The sequence below is a fragment of the Castanea sativa genome, chromosome 4, assembly GCF_040712315.1.
Source record: "Castanea sativa cultivar Marrone di Chiusa Pesio chromosome 4, ASM4071231v1".
In the NCBI taxonomy this organism is placed as follows: domain Eukaryota; kingdom Viridiplantae; phylum Streptophyta; class Magnoliopsida; order Fagales; family Fagaceae; genus Castanea; species Castanea sativa.
Window position 1 is genome coordinate 36,365,356 of NC_134016.1, and position 17,149 is coordinate 36,382,504.

The window sequence follows — 17,149 nt, forward strand, 5'->3', positions numbered from 1 at the left end:
AAATATAACTAATTGAAGAATCTAATGTATACTCCTTTTTAAAAAACTACATAATATTAAGAGTTGAAATAAAAAAATAAAAAAAAATTAAACCTTAAGGACAAAATCAAAATGTCATTAACCCTAAGTGTGTAGTTTGAAATTTAATAGATCATTTGAATCACAAAGCTCTTGTCAATTATTGTATATAAAAAAAATCATTTTGTAACATAAAATTTGTTTTTTACCTTTGTGGTAGTTCAACCACTCAAGTTTTTAATGATTGAATAAGAAATTTAATGTTTAATTTTAGCCTATACTAAAAATTGATTAATGTCTTAGCCGGATAATAGAAACGAATAAGAAGCATGTTAAAATTCTTTAAAAAAAAAAAAAATCTCTTTATCACATTCACTTTTTTTTTTTTTTTAACTCTACCAAACTAGACTTAAAAAAAAAAATCCCAAAGTTGTGTATCTTTATGCCTTATCCACGAGCCTCTGGCCCCTGAATTCCCAGCTTCTCTCTAGTTCGAAGATTTCCCCCAAAATCTAGGCCCTTTATTTCTTTCTTTCTTTTCATATCCTTTCAACAAAATTCCAAAACCTACGTTTTCATTTCCCAATTCTTTTCTCTCCGTATATATATCTATATCTATTTATATATGAATGAATTTAAATCTCGGCTGTCACAGCTCTTGTAGTAGTCTGCGTTTTTATGGAGGATGTGGGGTTTGAATTTGATGGTGCTAGCAGGGCTTCTCATTTTGTAGCCCGTTGGCTCCTGTGCACCATTTCCGGAGCTCTTACCGGCCTTTTCGCTCTTGGTATGTAATTTTGATTTTGAAATGAAATTTACTTGATTTGGCTTGGATTTCAGCTATTTACAATTCTGGGTTTTGTTCAATTTCTAAGTGTGCATGTGGGTTTGGGTTTTTTTTATTTTTTTATTTATTTATTTTTTATAAATAGTTCTGCTATGCATAGGTGAATGTGAATTTGGCGAATAGTCTGTGTAATCAAGAATTAATATCTATTTAGTGCTTATGCCGCGCAACTAGCTGATTTGAATTCTCTGCTTACTTTAGCATAGACCTACCACTGTTACAATTATTAGCATCAATTGCAACATGCCACATCAACAGTTGTGGAAAAGATTGTGAAATTTTTTTTGTTTCCTTGTATTTATTGCCCGTACGTGTTTGATTAACAGTGAGGATTATTGTACAGTTTGCTCTGCGAGTGCAACTAATCTAAGTGAAGTTCTCCTATGTCATCCAAAAAAAAAAAAGAACTTTCTACGCGTTTTGGATAACTGATATCATTTATCCAAAAATAAATAGATATTCTACGTTTTACTAATGGAGAGTGCTGCATGTACAGTGCTTGATAAAAAACTACAGTATAACAGTTGGGAGCTTGAGGAAGAAATGTAGTAACAAGAAGACTACAAGTAGCAAATAGATGGATGAGCCCCCTCTCTACTAAGCAATGTCGATGCAATTTCTACGAAGAGCCGTTTCAAGAACATTCTGTTCATCACTGTCTTCTTCTTCTTCTTCTTCTTCTTCGTTGTCTTTGTCGTCATCCTCTTTGCAAATATCTTTGTCTCCTTGTAATCTCACAAACACTATTCTTAGTTGCAGAACCCCTGAGGAAGCACTTGGGTGCTTCAATGCCGTCTCGAAACAAATAAACCCAGCCAAGAATCCTCAACCTTATACTGCTATCGTTCACGTCCTAACTGGGGCCAAATTGTACACCAAGGCAAGGTGCTTGATAAAAGACCTCATCCAGAAGCTTCAAAAGTCTCGCAAGCCTTACTGGATCTGTCATTTTGTTTTTACTGAACTTAATGGGTTAGAAAGCTCTAAATACACTCCCAATGTGTTTAGAGTGTTAATTGTTGCGTTTTTTGAAATGGGTCTTGTGGAGGAAGCCCTATGGGTGTATAAGAAGATTGGAGTTTTGCCTGCAGTGCCAACATGTAATGCGCTCTTGGATGGGTTGATTAAAGCTGGAAGATTTGAGTCTATGTGGGAAATTTATGGGGACATGGTGTCTCGTGGGTTGGCTTCTAATGTAGTCACGTATGGTATATTGATTAATGGGTGTTGTGGTCAAGGTGATATCCCAAAGGCACGCAAGTTATTTGATGAAATGGTTAAGAAGGGTATCCAACCCACGGTTGTGGCATACACAACTCTTATACGTGGCCTTTGCAGTGTGAGTAAAATGGCTGAAGCAGAAAGTGTCTTTAAGTTGATGCGGGAATCTGGCGTGCTCCCTAATTTGTACACCTACAACATTCTCATGGATGGTTATTGCAAAATGGCCAATGTTAAAAGAGCTCTCAACTTGTATCAGGACATGCTTGGCAATAGCTTGTGGCCAAATATTGTTACATTTGGTATCTTAATAGATGCACTTTGTAAATTGGGTGAACTGACGACTGCCAAGAATTATTTTGTATTCATGGCTAAGTTTGGTGTTATTCCTAATGTTTATGTGTATAATTGTTTGATTGATGGCCATTGTAAGGTGGGGAACTTGTCTGAAGCAATGAATATGCAATCAGAAATGGGAAAGCTTGAAATTTCACCAGATGTCTTCACTTACAGTATACTTATTAAGGGTCTCTGTAGTTTGGGTAGAGTGGAAGAAGCAGATGATCTTTTTCACAGTATGACAAAAAAGGGAGTCCTTGCTAATTCTGTGACATTCAACTCACTAATTGATGGGTATTGTAAAGAAAGAAATATGGAGAAGGCTTTGGAAGTGTGTTCTCAAATGACTGAAATGGGCATAGAACCCAATGTCATCACTTTCTCTACACTAATTGATGGTTATTGCAAGAGGGGAGACATGGAGGCTGCCATGGGATTGTACTCGGAAATGGTAATTAAAAGTATTGTGCCAGATGTTGTTGCTTACACAGCTTTGATCGATGGACATAGTAAAATTGGTAACATGAAGGAGGCTCTTCGGTTGCACAAAGAGATGCAAGAGGCAGGTCTATCCCCCAATGTATTCACAATTAGTTGTTTGATTGATGGACTCTATAAAGATGGAAGGGTTTCTGATGCGATTAAGCTTTTCTTGGAGATATCTGGAGTTGGTTCCACTAGAGATGAAATCAATAGAACAGATAGAAGCTTTTGTTCCCCAAATTATGTGACATATACAACTATAATTCAAGGTTTGTGTAGTGATGGAAAAATTTTCAAGGCTACTAAGATTTTCTCAGATATGGGATGCTATGGTTTGAGACCAGATGCCTTCACTTACATCATCATGTTACAGGGGCATTTCCAAGCCAAACATGTGCTTGATGTGATGATGTTGCATGCAGATATGCTTAAGATGGGTATCATTCCAAATGCAGTCATATACCAAGTTTTGGCAAAGGGTTATCGAGCGAATGACTACCTAAAATCAGCTCAAAGGTGTTCTGAGGATTTACTTGACTTTGGTGTTTTGAATTAGGTCCTATGCCATGATTGTTCTTGGTCAGAGGAAGCACCAATTATGAATAAGGACAACATATCAAGTTGTGGGTAGTGACCTCCTCAGCAAGATGATTGATATTCTTTGAAGGACTCCTAATTGGCAAGGCTGATGAGAGGATGCACAACAACTCATCTCTCCCTTTTGCAACCTGCAAAACAATAAGTGATGTTGATGTTTCATTGCAATTGTTTCTCTATATTGTGGAAATAGAAATTATGGCATTGGTTGAGTGCTTGTCCATGATTGTCTTGTTGAAGGTTCTTCAACCTCGAGGAGTTGTGCACGTACTTGGATGTTTCATTGAGGATCTAAATCCCAACTCCAAGTGGATCAATTATATTTGAAGAGCTCCAAATCAATTGTGTAAAGAGAACATGCTAGATTGATTTGGCTTGCATGGAATTGTGATATATCCTTTAGGTTATGCTGAGTTAAACCCATTGAAAAGTTTTATATCTCCTTTTTCAAACATCAATTCAATGTATAGTTACTGCACAATAGTTGGTGTAATACTAGCACATGAATTGGATTTTATGATTCAAATGAGGCAATTTGAGACTTCGGAATTTACAATGGAATAAATGCTCTTTGAACTATTTTTCATTCATATGGATGTTAGCATTTAATTTTTGTTGCTAATGGGATTGTTTCTGTATAATGAGAATATATAGTCTAAGAAATAATAATTGAACATTCAAAAGTATAGATGAACAATTATGAATCTTTATCTTTTGAGTTGACAAATACCTGGCTAGGACTGTCCAAACAAAAGCAAGATTTGACTCACCTACTTGACTTGGACTGACCCAACGAGCTTCGGCTGGTTTCAACTGAATGTGGTGGTTGGCTGCGAGTAAATGCTTTGAAACCCAAGTCTGTTGGGTTGAGTGGGGGGTTTTCCACACTGGAATTTGACACACCCATTCTGTGAGGAGTTTAGAAATCCACCAATTTCGACGAAAGGGAATGCAAGAGATCTCTGCCTATATCTGGTAGAGATCTAGAGATATCTTTGCAGATTGAGTGGAGATCTGGAGATCTCTTCGCCAGATTTGTGCCTTCATCGCCCATTGTTGTCGTCTATTGTCGGTTTCAACCGCATCAGACCTACACCAATGGACTTTCTATCGGTTGAGTTGTCATTTCTCCTCGTTCGGCAATGGGTTCTTCCTCCCCAACCCAACATGGTTGGGTTGAGTGACAGGTTAAGCTTCAGGCGACTTATTTTGTCAAATCAGTTTCTCAACCCCTATATCCACAACTCGATAGGTTAACTTGGTTTAAAATTTTTTGGGTCGGTTCAAAAGTGCATTCGGTGATATCATGGTTTTTTTTGGGGGGTGGGTATTTTGGTTTGGTTGCTATCTTTGGGGTTGAATCACCGCATGTGGTGGTTGAAATGGCATTAGGTCTCTCTCTCTCTCTCTTTATTTTTTCCCCTATGAATCTTGACCTCAAACTTATCATAATTTTTGCATATTTAATTTGAGTGTTTGGCAATACATTGGTTTGGTTTTGCCGTTTTGGAATCTTGAGCTCCATTTGGTTCCCTAGAAACTTAAAAAAAAAAAAATGTAATGATTGTAGTGATTGTTTGGTTCTACATAGCTTGATTTTCTACTTGTTTCTGGTTGGATTTCTTACTGTTTGTAGTGATTGTGTTTATGTTGGGTTTTTGTTTGTTTTGGATTTCTTACTGTTGGATTTCTTGAATACTGATTGCGTTTGCAGTGATGTATAGAGTTTTTGTTTGGATGTTGAGAAAATGGTGGGATGAAAAATTATTTTATTTTATTTTATTTTTAGTGGGCATAATTTTTGGATCTTAGAGAATTTTTTTTAGTTTTTTAAAGTTCTTTTATGATATTTAATTGACATGGCTTGTTTTAATTGGCCCAACTAGCATACATGGCAGGTTTAGGTGGCATTTAACGGACGCATCAGTATCGGGCATGGATGGAAAGGCTCAAATCAAAACACTATGTAACGTTAGGGGTCCAAATCCAAAATATTAAAATTTTAGGGGGGGGGGGGGGGAGAAGTTTCATTTTTAATTCACATAGCTTTTATATATAGGGTTGATAATAAAATAGAAGACTGGTGTGGCTTGTCAATCACCTTGCCTGTCAACGGGAATGTGGCTTGACCTTTTGATTGCCAGAATAGGTATTGGAGTGAATTTGATATAAGATTGTGTCAATCAAGCACAGTCATTGCTTACAGTTCAACTTCCTTATCTCAGGAAATGGACCCAAGTTTTTGATATTATGACACATATCATGAGATATATGAAAAGGTTCCCATTGGTCCAAACAAGGGTGACCAAATTATTTGCAATAATTTGTCATCCTAAAGTTCAACTTCATACCTATCTCAAGCCACCAAAAGCAAACCAAGCCCTTAAAAAGTACCTTAGCTCCAATTGCATCACCGAGGCCCTGTTGCTCTTTAGAGAGCTAATGAGAAAAAGCCCTTCTACAATTGATAGCTTTTCATTCTTATTTGTCCTCAAAGCTTGCACCCAGAAGCATTCTGCCACCGGAGGAAAACAATTGCACACCCTCATCATAAAATTTGGGTTTGAGCCCATCATATACCTCCAAACTTCTCTGATAAATATGTATTCAGCAGGAGGGAATCTTTTTGATGCACATTGTGTGTTTGATGAAATAACCTGTAAAAATATAGTTTGCTGGACGGCCTTGATTTCTGCCTATGTTGACAACAAAAACCCTCAAAAAGCTCTCAAGCTGGTCTGGCAGATGCAAATGGACAATCTGGAGCCTGATAATGTCACGTTGACTGTTGCGCTCTCTGCCTGTGCAGATATTGGGGCATTAGAGATGGGAGAGTGGATTCATGCTTACATTCGTCGTAAAGAAGGGCTTCATATAGATTTATCCTTGAACAATTCTCTCATTAACATGTATGCAAAATGTGGGGACATTGTGGCTTCCAGGAGATTGTTTGATAGCATGAAAAAAAAGGATGTCACAACTTGGACATCCATGATTGTAGGGCATGCGCTTCATGGACAAGCAGAAGAAGCTCTTAAACTTTTTTCAAAAATGAGAGGAATAAACAAGAACAGTAGGAAGCACAAGAGGCATGGTGATTGTGGTAGTTCTTTAATTGTCCCAAATGATGTTACATTCATTGGAGTCCTAATGGCTTGTAGCCATGCAGGGATAGTGGAGGAAGGGAAACAACATTTCAAAAGTATGAGCGAGGATTATGGTTTAAAGCCTAGAGAGTCTCATTTTGGTTGCATGGTGGATCTTTTCTGCCGAGCTGGGCTCCTAAATGAAGCATACAAATTTATCTTAGAGATGCCATTTAAGCCAAATGCAGTGGTTTGGAGGACTCTTTTGGGTGCATGTACCCTCAAAGGAAATGTTGAGGTTGCTACAGAAGTTCGGGGTAGACTGCTTGAGTTGGATCCTGGCTATGCTGGTGATTATGTTGCCATGTCCAATATCTATGCTTCTAAAGGCATGTGGGATCAGAAAATTGTTGTCAGACATCATATAAAGCAGCAGAGGTCTCCTGGTTGCAGCTTAATTGAGGTGGGAACTGAAATAAATGAATTTGTTGCTGCAGATGAGGATCATCCTTTAAGGTCTGAGATTTATACGGTTCTCAAGCACTTGCTTATCAACATGAAATCTTTTGGGTACTCTCTGGAGCTTTCAAGCACAACAAAGTATTGATCATCAAAAGTTGTCAAATGAGCTTATGGTTTTGGTTGTTTTTGGAGTGAATTGAGCTATTTAGAAGGGCTTGTTATAGATTGTAGTGAAATTGTTTGATTTGGAGTGAATTGAGCTATTTAGAATTCAGTGTTTTTGTTCAAATTCTAAATGAGCATGTGGGTTTAGTTTGGTTTTTTTATTTTTTATTTTTAATAATTTTATTTTAATAGTACTGCTATGCATAGGTGAACTTTGATGTTATTGCTGGCTAAATTTCTTTCTTTCTTTTCTTTTTTGGTTTTAAATATGGAGAATACTCTATAAGAAACCGGATTGAAATTTTTTCTTGTTCAATTCTCTCTGTTTAATCAAGAATTAATATGTATATAATCCTTATGCCTCACAACTAGCTGATTGCTATCAATTTTTTCCTAGTTTATGAGGTATGGATGCATCTTATTAAGCAAATTAATCCTTTTCACTTTTATATAGGAATCCTATACTTCCTTCTTCCACTCAACACCCCCCTCCACCACCCCCCCCCTCCCCAAAAAAAAAAACCTTTGTTTCTTATAGTTTTATCTGACTCTATCTACTGAATTTATCTTTATGTAGCTGGAGCTTTTACAGGAGCTATTGCTGGTGCTCTAGCAGGTAAGGCTTCTGATAGTGGCATCCTCCGTGGAGCTGGACTTGGTGCCATTGCTGGGGCTGTGCTCTCTGTAGAGGTTCTGGAGGCGTCCCGTGCTTACTGGTGTCTAGAACGATATGGGTCAAGGAGCTCATCTTCAATGGTTTGTTATTTAGGCTTTGTTTGTTTGCGTTGGATTTCTCTGGTGCTGTTTGCATGTCATAAAATTATGACCTGCCAAGATAGGACTTGATTCACCTTTAGAGGTGAAGTCATCATGGTTTGAAAACCCTAGCCTCTCAACTGAAAAGTGGAATAGCAATAGAACCATACCTAAACTTTGCGGCCCTGATTTATGGGGTTATGAACAACCCTTCTAGGGAGAATTCATTCTTTCACATGTCATCTCATAGAGTTTCATTTTGTAGAGGTGCTTTCATATTAATCTTTTGCTAAAGAGCAACTGCCTTCCCACTGGTGAAACATGTATTCTTATTATTACCCCTTTCACATTTCATGAGTTTTTTTTTTTTGGGTGGAAGGTCCCTTGTCTTAATTCATGTTATAGACCAATTGTCTTCCTTTTGGATCCAGGCAGATTTCATAGAGGAGCTTTTTCTTGGGAGATTTATGGAGGAACAATTTACACCAGCAATGTTAACTGCTTACCATTGGCAGGTTTTTACACATATTCCAACCGCCCCCCTCCCCCCCCCCCCCCCCTTCTTCCTCCTTTCCTTAGAAATATCTATTTGTAATATGCATCTTAAATTCATTAATATTCATATGCATGCTCTGTTGGGTGGGATGTATCTAGTGGGTGGGCTTCTTGTTTTATATGACCTGTCAATTTTGGTTTCCAGATTGCACATGTCCACTTTGTCATGAAATGCTAATCAGTAGACTTCTTCAATAATGATTGTGCTCAGTATGTTTTTCTTTATTTTGGTTTTTGTACTAACCCTTTTCTGGATCATTTCTTTTTTGCAAGATATAGAACTTTGACAAAATAATGTAGGGTTTTTTAAAAAAAAGAAAAGAAAAGCAGAGTCTCCTTTTTCATAAAAATTAATTGGTTTTATATTTTATTTGATATTATTGGTAAGAGGGTTGTTATCTGGCACCTTATTTGTCTTATACCATGTATACTCTTCATTATATTGTTTTAATGTTCTTTATCTTTGCATTCCCAAACCAACTATTCTATAATCAAAGTCCCAATATTTGGTGAAACAAATCAAGCTGTATATTCTTCCACCATGTAACTCACTCTTCATGTCAGGACATTTTGATAAAGAATTAAGGTGTTATCAGATTTCTTCATGCATTGCATTGCAATTAGCGTACCCTGCAGTTGGTAAAAAATTTGTTCACAATATGCTCTATACTTTCTGGGATTTCTTTGAGGCTGTGCTTAGACTTCATATTGCAATTCGTGTACTCTGTAGATTATAATCTCTTTTTGGGTGTTTTGGCTTTAGTGAAATTATATTTATAAGTTGGTTATAATGCTCATAGATGGTTTGAACTTTTTTTTTTTGAGTGTTAATTTTAAAATATTTCTTTTGTTGGAACTTGGAATGTGCAGGTTAGCTTTGCTAATATAGGTTATGATGAGATTCATGATACTTATGGTGGGGTTGCACCCAGAGGGTTGTCAGAGGATTCATTGAAGAGATTACCATGCCATATGGTCGTGGAGGAAACCAAGGCAGCACAAAGTATATGTTGTACGATATGTTTGCAGGTATTATTCTTTTTGTGAAGATTTGGATGTTTTAATGGTCATTTCTTGTTTATGTAGCAGTTGTGGTTTATGAGTATTTCCATGATCAATTCTCAACTTTTTCTCTAATTTACCAATGAAAATTGATAGTAATAATTACATATGAAATCTGAAAGATCAAATTCACTTTATTGTAATTGTAAAGTTAGTTTCTTAATATGTTAGCAATACAACCCTAATAATAAATGCGTATTTTGCAGGATATTGAAGTAGGAGAAACTGCAAGAACCTTGCCCCAGTGTCACCACGTTTTTCATTTGAAATGTGTGGACAGATGGCTCATCAAACATGGTTCATGTCCTGTATGCAGACAGGAAGTATAAATTCGTATAGGATCCTGATTCTGTGTAGATATAAGGTGTCTGTAATTTGAAGGTGATTACTGTAAAATATAGCTTCCCCCACAGATTTAGACAGTCTGCAAGTATTGTGGTTAGGTATAGAGTTGGGATACTGGTACTCTTTGTATTATAGTTAGTATTTTGAAGTATATAATACTGTAGTTTCAAAATATTCTATGTGTGCATGTCTGCCTTGATTATATGATTGGATATTTGAGAAAGGTCCTTTAGAGTACAGATACGATCAAAGTATAGCCTTACTCGCATATAACACAAAGAGGGAGGCATCATACTCCACTTCACTGGCCTCTCCTTCAAGGCCATTTTGCTTATTGAGCCATTTGACTGATCAAATATTCTATCTTCACGATCTTTTTGAATTCCATGAATGACAGAAGGGTCCGAGGATGTGGCTCGTATGATGGACTTGATTCATGAATCAGGATGGTATGGAGTATAAAATGGACAAATATAGGGCTCTAGTAATGCAGTGAACAATGCAATTCTTAAGCCCTAATCCTAACCAGCCTTCCAAAAAAATCTCCAAAATGAGACGGGAAAATGACCACCAATTTGGTAAAGTGAAAGTGATGTTGTCAAGACAACAAATTATGGCATAAAAGGCTAACTATCTATAGAGAAATAATTATTCAATCTTTGCCTTGCATCCAACATAGAAATGCTTTGTAACTAAAATTAAAAATTGTTTATTTTCTTAAGGCCGCTGGTACTTTCTGATCCAACGCCTCAGGTCAGTGCTAGTCCAACGCTTTTTACAGCGAATTTCTTGTCCAGAATCTGCTGAAGTGCTTTGCCTTGGACTAAAAATGATTTTTAATGATTTATGTAAACTAACCAACTGTAATATCAGTCCGATTTTTTTTGCGCGTCACACCTTCACTGATCTTTAAAAAATAAAAAATGAAAAGACAAGAAAAGTTCATTACAGAAAGGAAGTTAATAGAACTAATGATTTGTTACAGAGCAGAGGGTTTTGAGTAAGTTTGAATTATTAATCCTTGTAAAGGATATGGTATACAAACAATGCCCCATAGTGGTACTCCCACTGCATATTGGATTTCTTAGAACTTTATCGCCGATGAAAAGAGAATTTGCAGGAAATTATAGCACATCTGACAACTCAAAGCTAGCAGTACGCTGCTTATTGATTTGTGCGTATTGTCTGCAAGCATGAAGAAACCATGATCAGATTAAATAGAGTAAGTTCCAAGAAAAAAAAAAATTATGCTCTCGAGATCACTTTGTAATGAAGGTAAGATAGAACTAATTGATGCCCATATAGTGGTTTGTGCATCATACAAATTCACAACAGAATTGTGGCCAAGTTCTGACAACAACAGACCGCGAAGCTCATTTTCAGAATCTAATTGAGAAATTTTAATGATGTGGAGAAGGTGACATACATGGAAATAAAGAATACATTATCGCAAGTTGCATTAAATATGATCTTCTTGAGGTCATTTCACACTGCAACAGCTACAGGCTTTTTGCTGGCTTTGATACCTCTTATAGCTGGAAGATAGTCAATTCAAGCAACAAAAATAATTTCAGTACATCAACTTATCAGCATTATAGTTGTATTTTTTGGACTAATGAAGGTTTGGTTTTGACATACCTTCAGCATAGTCTTTGGCTCCAAAGACAGCAGAACCAGCAACTAGAGCATTAGCTCCAGCCTCTATAACCTGTCAATGTGGAAAAAAAACTATAAATTGGTTTTGTAAATGAATCCATAGGATTTTGTGCAACTTACTACAAAATATCTTTTGAAGATCCAAATCCCAGAAACTGAAGAAAAGTATGTTTTTCCCTTAAAATCTTTTCATCCTCTGTTTTAATGATCTGAATTAACATGACAATATTATAGAATTCCAGAGGTTGCCTAATGAAGATGAATTGAGTGTCCTAAAGTTTCCAAAAGCTAAGGAGAAGGAACAGATACTTTTTCTTTCTTCTAATTTTTTTGTTTAGTTTTTCTAATGTGTTCTGACACCCTCAAGGTTGGTTAAGTGTCACATAACATAGCTTTGGTACAGCCCACTGTGTTTAAAATGCGGTAACAAGAGATTTACATAGGTTCCTCTGACCCATATTCAAATAACTTTTTAATAATTACTAGAAGGCTGGTCCATAGATAACTTGAAGTTCATATGTTGACCAAAGGAAGAATAAATTTAGACTGGACACCTTATATGCATTTTTGGGACCAACACCACCATCCACTTCAATCCATGGGTTCACTCCCTGCAAAAATAAATAAAACAACAAAATGTGAATGGCTTTGGAGTTCATATAAGATGTATAAGACATATCAAAATTTACATGAATGGAAAACCATACCTTCTCTGCGCATATTCTTCTCAAGTCTGAGATTTTCTTCACTTGGCTCTCAATAAAGCTCTGCCCACCAAACCCAGGGTTTACAGACATGATCAAGACCAGATCAACCACTGTTAACATGCTAAAATTGTTAGTTCCATAGTTTCTGGCCAGATAATTCCCAAATAATGTACTATTGTGTTGATTTAAGGTTGCTATGCATTATCTATTGTTTTTCTGCTTGGACTCACTTTTCACTACTGAAGTCAATGCATTTTTCTAGGGAGAAAAGCAGTAGGGAAGAAAAGAGAAAAAAAATCTTGTTTGCAAAGTAGATAAATCAGAAGGGGATAGTGACCGTAAATGTCATTTAAGTCTCCAAAATGATCGAGTGTTATCTTACATAGGTCACTTGCCCACATCATCCCCATTGCAATCAATGTGTACATTTTTTGTCCCTCAAAATAAATAGGAATTAAACTGGTTGTTTGGAAGCTACATGGTAAAAACATATTACACTACTTTGTCTGTCCCAAATGACTTTAAATTATTTGTTCATCTCCACTTTGCGCAAGTTATTCAGCATTTTTAATTAATGGTTCCTGACTTGTTCAATAGCCCATAGGCAAGGCTGGACATGTGTCCACACCTTACCTTAGTAGTCAATAAATAACAAATTGGAATGAGGAACAAGCCTAAACAAATAGGCCAGATAAGATAAGGTCCTTCTGTAACGTCATTAAAGACTTTCTGGATAAGCATATTGCATAGAAATAAATAAATAATGAAAGAAAATAAACTCCTTGATATGAACTCACCATCAAGGACATATTCTATTGCAGTTAGTGGAGTGCCAGGGTTTAGGACAACTCCGGCTTTGGCTCCCAAACTTTTTATCTGGGTGATAAGAAAGAATACAGTTAAAAAGTGCAAGTAGTAACACTGAAACTAGGAAAGAATCTCCAATTAAGATTTGTTATCCCTACCCCCACCTATCTCTCTCTCTCTCTCTCCCTCACCTGGCAGAGCAATGAAACAAACAAGTTGATACAGAAAAGTAAACAAGAATGATGGAAATCAAGACATTGCCCATCTCATTTGGGAGCTTAGACTTTCAAGGCTGGATTATGTATCACATTACCTGACTTCTGAATTCAGAGACCACCCCCCCACCCCTTCTCTCTTTCCAATTGGTAGTTCAGAGAACCAAATATTACAAACAAAACTTTATACTGATGTTTTGATTGTATCACTATTATAACACACATAAATATCAACACAGACCAAGAAAAAATCATACCTGATTAACTGTGCGATGCAAATGGATGGTGGCAGCTTGCTCACAATGAACACTGACTATGTCGGCTCCTGCCTTGATAAAATCTGGCACTCGCTGTTCAGGTTCCACAATCATCTGTAGGATATTGATTCCATATGAGCAATTTTTCTGGGGACTTTATAATGACCCAATTGGCAGAAATAAAAGAAGGAAAGATTACCAAATGTACATCCAAAGGAAGATCTGTCACAGGACGTAAGGCATCGACCACAAGAGGTCCAATTGTAATGTTTGGAACAAAACGACCATCCATGACATCAACATGAATCCAATCACAACCAGCCAACTCCACTGCTTTTACCTAGATAAAGTGAGAGTGAAATGCTAACAACATCCATGAAAACCAAATACTAAATGCCATAAACTTAACAAATATTAAGAGTATCTAACTTATAAAGAATTAAGAAGCTGGGTGGGCATTCAAACAGGTACATATAACTCTTTGGATTTATAGAAAAACAAAAGGCAGCATGGTGGCAAATATCAAAGTGCTAAATTGAACCTGCTCTCCTAACTTTGAAAAGTTAGCCGAGAGAATAGACGGAGAAACTATGATATCACTTTTCGAAAACTTATCAACCCGAGCTGAAGCCTTCACCACAGTACTAAATCTTCTCCTGAAATCAGACAACAAGTAGCAATGTATATCAGAAATAGACCATCATCTTCTGGAATAACTCAAATAAACTTTTGCTGGAAAATTCAACTTAAGCTAGGCCAAAACCAAGTCCTTCCCTCATAGAAAACACAGATGTGCTTAATTGAACATGAATGAACCTCGAACCAAAATACATGTAACATTTTCATTTTAACAACCAAACTACCAAAGTCTGAAACATAATTGCACGGTTGAAATATGCAGACTTTCTACATGTTGAATGAAGCTTTCAATAGAACAACAACTATCCGGACATTGCCACTCTGGAAAATCCTTATTGTTCACTGAAATTAGAAAAGGCCAGTCGTAATACTGGCCTCTTTTCATCAGATATGAGCAGAGGATTTCATAGAGTGCCTTTGGAGTCCTCTAAAATAACCCCCTTTACTAGGTTGGCTGCTAGGGCTTGATCTAAAACTCAGGGACAAGGTGCGCAGATCAGATTCTTGCAGCTAAACATTTTCTTAGTGTTATAAATATACATACAAACTCAACAAAAATAAAGGAAATTTGTGCACATATAGAGAGATAATATCATATATAACTTCAAAACAAAAGGCAATGGTGTGGTCTAGGTTATAGGAAGAGTGAAAATATAAATATTAATGAGATGCCCACATTAGCTTGAAATTTATGAAGGATAATACACTTGGGTTAAAATTGACGGTTTGAAATTAGAAAAACCAGAAATTAAGGAACTACCCTAATTGGAAGATCCCCTTGCCTCATGAACTTGTTGGCACAGTAACCTAAGAGGCAAATCCTTAGTATCTGAAAAAAAATTATGTGAAAGTTGAGATATAGAACAATCCGGTTTTCATCTAATTATTCCTCCTTAGATGGACCTCTTGACATTCTCCTTTCAAATGAAGACAGCCTATTTAAATCATTAGTTAAATGGGCAGAGGAAATACCTTCCTATCTTACAATAAATTTTTTTTACCTAATTAATTCATTTCATTGATGAAACAATAACAGATTCAAAGTTCAGCTAAACACAATCACCAACAAGTAAGCAACAAAATTGTTCCTTTAGCCACTACAAGCTTTCAATCAAACTGACTACAACTTTTAATGACACATGAGGAAGACAAACTGATTCAAACCCAGAAAAAGTTGCTTCCATCACTATCCACAGTTATACTACAGTAATATAAATTTCTCAAAATCATTAAAGAATTCATGGTTCTTATTGTAAAAGTGTAAAACTATGTCATTTCTGAACAGGGTCTCATTCAAAAACACAAATTTTCTATCTTAGCCTCCAAAACTCAACTAAACAACAACACCCAATAGAAATCCCAAGAAGAAAAGGCACACCAAGTCAAAGTAAACCATACCTTGTGAAGGTGAGCGAGCTGGGTTGAGAAAGAGACTGTTTTTGAGGCTTAAGACCCCCACCAAACCCATTGATCTGGGATTGGACTGATGAACACAATGAAGCTGTTGACATTTTCTTCTTCTCTGTCTCTGTGACTCTTTGTGTGTCTCTCTTTGTATATATGAATAGGCGTCTCTCTGAGGCCTCAACGGTTAGGTAGTGAGAGAAAGTCTGGTTATATTTTCTCACTCTCTCTCTCTCTCTGGTCACTCACCAATTCTTTTTTGAAGAACAGACTCACTAACCTTTCAACATTGAGTTTAATACGGTAAGACCAAACAGAATCTAGGAGATATTTAAGGAAAAATTTGTGTCTGACACGTGTCCCAAGGGGTGCTGATTTGCTTATCTGCAATGGTTGGCGCTCTATTAATCTTTGCTGACCTGTAATTGTAAGAGAGAGACAGTATTTTTTTTTAATTTATTTATTTATTTTTATTTTTATAAGTAAAAGAAGGAGGTCTATGGAATAAACGCAAGGACTTCATGTGACAATAATAAATAATATCACATGTACTATTGATACTTTAATTGAGTTATCATCGTAAATACAACACATTCGTTAAAGTATCATTCTTTAAATCGCTCAACTCCTTTCAAACATAATATGGAGTGATACAATGATTCCTACCTACCACTAGGCTACATCCAAGATGGTAAAGAGACAATATTATTTGGGTTTTTATTAATTTTAATTTTACATGAATCCTTATTTATTAATCTTTGTTTTTGGCCATAATTTGGATTGTAATTTTTTTAAAAGGGAAAATTTGGATTGTAGTTATGGAGGCCTTAACTTTGCTGTGCCCACGCTTTTTGTCCAAAAAAAAAAATACTAACAAGAAATTGGATTTATTTGCTAGAAGAAGGGGATAACCCTGCTTAGCAATGCACTTGACTTGAGAAATTTTTTTTCTATACGTGTTTTTAAGTGGATTAAAAGGTAGGGTAATGGTGTGGCTCATGCGCCTGCTAAATGTGTTAACTCAGTTAATTTCCTTTTATGTCCTCTTGCTGTCTTGTATGCTTGAAAGAGGAACTCTTTCTCATTGAATGATGAAAATCTTTTTTTACCTTGAAAAAACAAAGAGTTCTTTTATTTTTATTTTTTGGTCAAGTTAGATAATAATTTTGGAAAAATTCCAAGTGGGGTGTAACTTATTAATTAAGAGGTCTGGAGTTCGATTTTTGCCTATACTAAAAATCAATCGGTATCTTGGTTTGATGATAAAAAATAATCACCACGAACGGACGTCATAGGTTAAAAACTATTTCTAAAAAGTTATGTTATTTTTATTATTATTATTATTATTTATGGAACTCTTTCTCACTTGTGTATATCCGATATAACCTGTACAAACTCTAGCAACAAATACTATCTTTTATTTTTTTACTTAAATAAATAAATACAAACAAACAAATACTCTCCTTTTCTTTGCATTGGCACCCAATTCAGAGAGGTTAACTTGATCAATACAATTGATAAGCCTTCA

General features: G+C 36.1%; 3 protein-coding genes across 4 annotated transcripts; 2 read left to right on the forward strand and 1 right to left on the reverse strand.

Annotated features, from left to right (window-relative positions):
- Nucleotides 1-413: 413 nt before the first annotated feature.
- Nucleotides 414-10,110, forward strand: LOC142632036 (NEP1-interacting protein-like 2). Of its 2 annotated transcripts, XM_075806461.1 has the most exons (5): nucleotides 414-805; nucleotides 7,796-7,974; nucleotides 8,406-8,489; nucleotides 9,400-9,558; nucleotides 9,798-10,110. In XM_075806461.1, exons 1-5 carry the CDS (start codon nucleotides 697-699, stop codon nucleotides 9,918-9,920), a joined length of 654 nt encoding a protein of 217 aa, XP_075662576.1. In that variant the 5' UTR covers nucleotides 414-696; the 3' UTR covers nucleotides 9,921-10,110. The 2 variants fall into 2 exon arrangements, with proteins under 2 accessions (XP_075662576.1, XP_075662575.1); XM_075806460.1 differs by lacking the exons at nucleotides 7,796-7,974; nucleotides 8,406-8,489; nucleotides 9,400-9,558; nucleotides 9,798-10,110 and adding an exon at nucleotides 1,362-4,095 and having other exon boundaries at nucleotides 667-805.
- On the forward strand, nucleotides 5,617-7,933 carry LOC142632037 (putative pentatricopeptide repeat-containing protein At1g74400). The gene is made up of 2 exons (XM_075806462.1): nucleotides 5,617-7,161; nucleotides 7,796-7,933. The coding sequence occupies exons 1-2, from the start codon at nucleotides 5,756-5,758 to the stop codon at nucleotides 7,836-7,838; spliced, it is 1,449 nt and encodes a 482-aa protein (XP_075662577.1). The 5' UTR covers nucleotides 5,617-5,755; the 3' UTR covers nucleotides 7,839-7,933.
- A 771-nt stretch (nucleotides 10,111-10,881) lies between the features above and the next one.
- On the reverse strand, nucleotides 10,882-15,926 carry LOC142632038 (ribulose-phosphate 3-epimerase, chloroplastic). Its single transcript, XM_075806463.1, has 10 exons — nucleotides 15,616-15,926; nucleotides 14,120-14,234; nucleotides 13,778-13,918; nucleotides 13,579-13,692; nucleotides 13,097-13,175; nucleotides 12,300-12,409; nucleotides 12,147-12,203; nucleotides 11,575-11,644; nucleotides 11,363-11,471; nucleotides 10,882-11,121 (listed from the first exon to the last, which is right to left on the reverse strand). The coding sequence occupies exons 1-9, from the start codon at nucleotides 15,726-15,728 to the stop codon at nucleotides 11,422-11,424; spliced, it is 849 nt and encodes a 282-aa protein (XP_075662578.1). The 5' UTR covers nucleotides 15,729-15,926; the 3' UTR covers nucleotides 10,882-11,121; nucleotides 11,363-11,421.
- Between the last annotated feature and the right edge of the window lie 1,223 nt (nucleotides 15,927-17,149).

Bases quoted from the DNA above. Each gene is read 5' to 3' on its own strand.
- LOC142632036 (XM_075806460.1), top strand. From the start codon at position 1,470: ATGTCGATGCAATTTCTACGAAGAGCCGTTTCAAGAACATTCTGTTCA.
- LOC142632037 (XM_075806462.1), top strand. From the start codon at position 5,756: ATGACACATATCATGAGATATATGAAAAGGTTCCCATTGGTCCAAACA. The intron at 7,162-7,795 runs GTACTCTCTGGA...ATCTTTATGTAG, and splicing joins ATCAACATGAAATCTTTTGG to CTGGAGCTTTTACAGGAGCT.
- LOC142632038 (XM_075806463.1), bottom strand. From the start codon at position 15,728: ATGTCAACAGCTTCATTGTGTTCATCAGTCCAATCCCAGATCAATGGG. The intron at 14,235-15,615 runs GTATGGTTTACT...GTCTGATTTCAG, and splicing joins AGCTCGCTCACCTTCACAAG to GAGAAGATTTAGTACTGTGG. The intron at 11,472-11,574 runs GTATGTCAAAAC...ACTATCTTCCAG, and splicing joins AGCCAAAGACTATGCTGAAG to CTATAAGAGGTATCAAAGCC.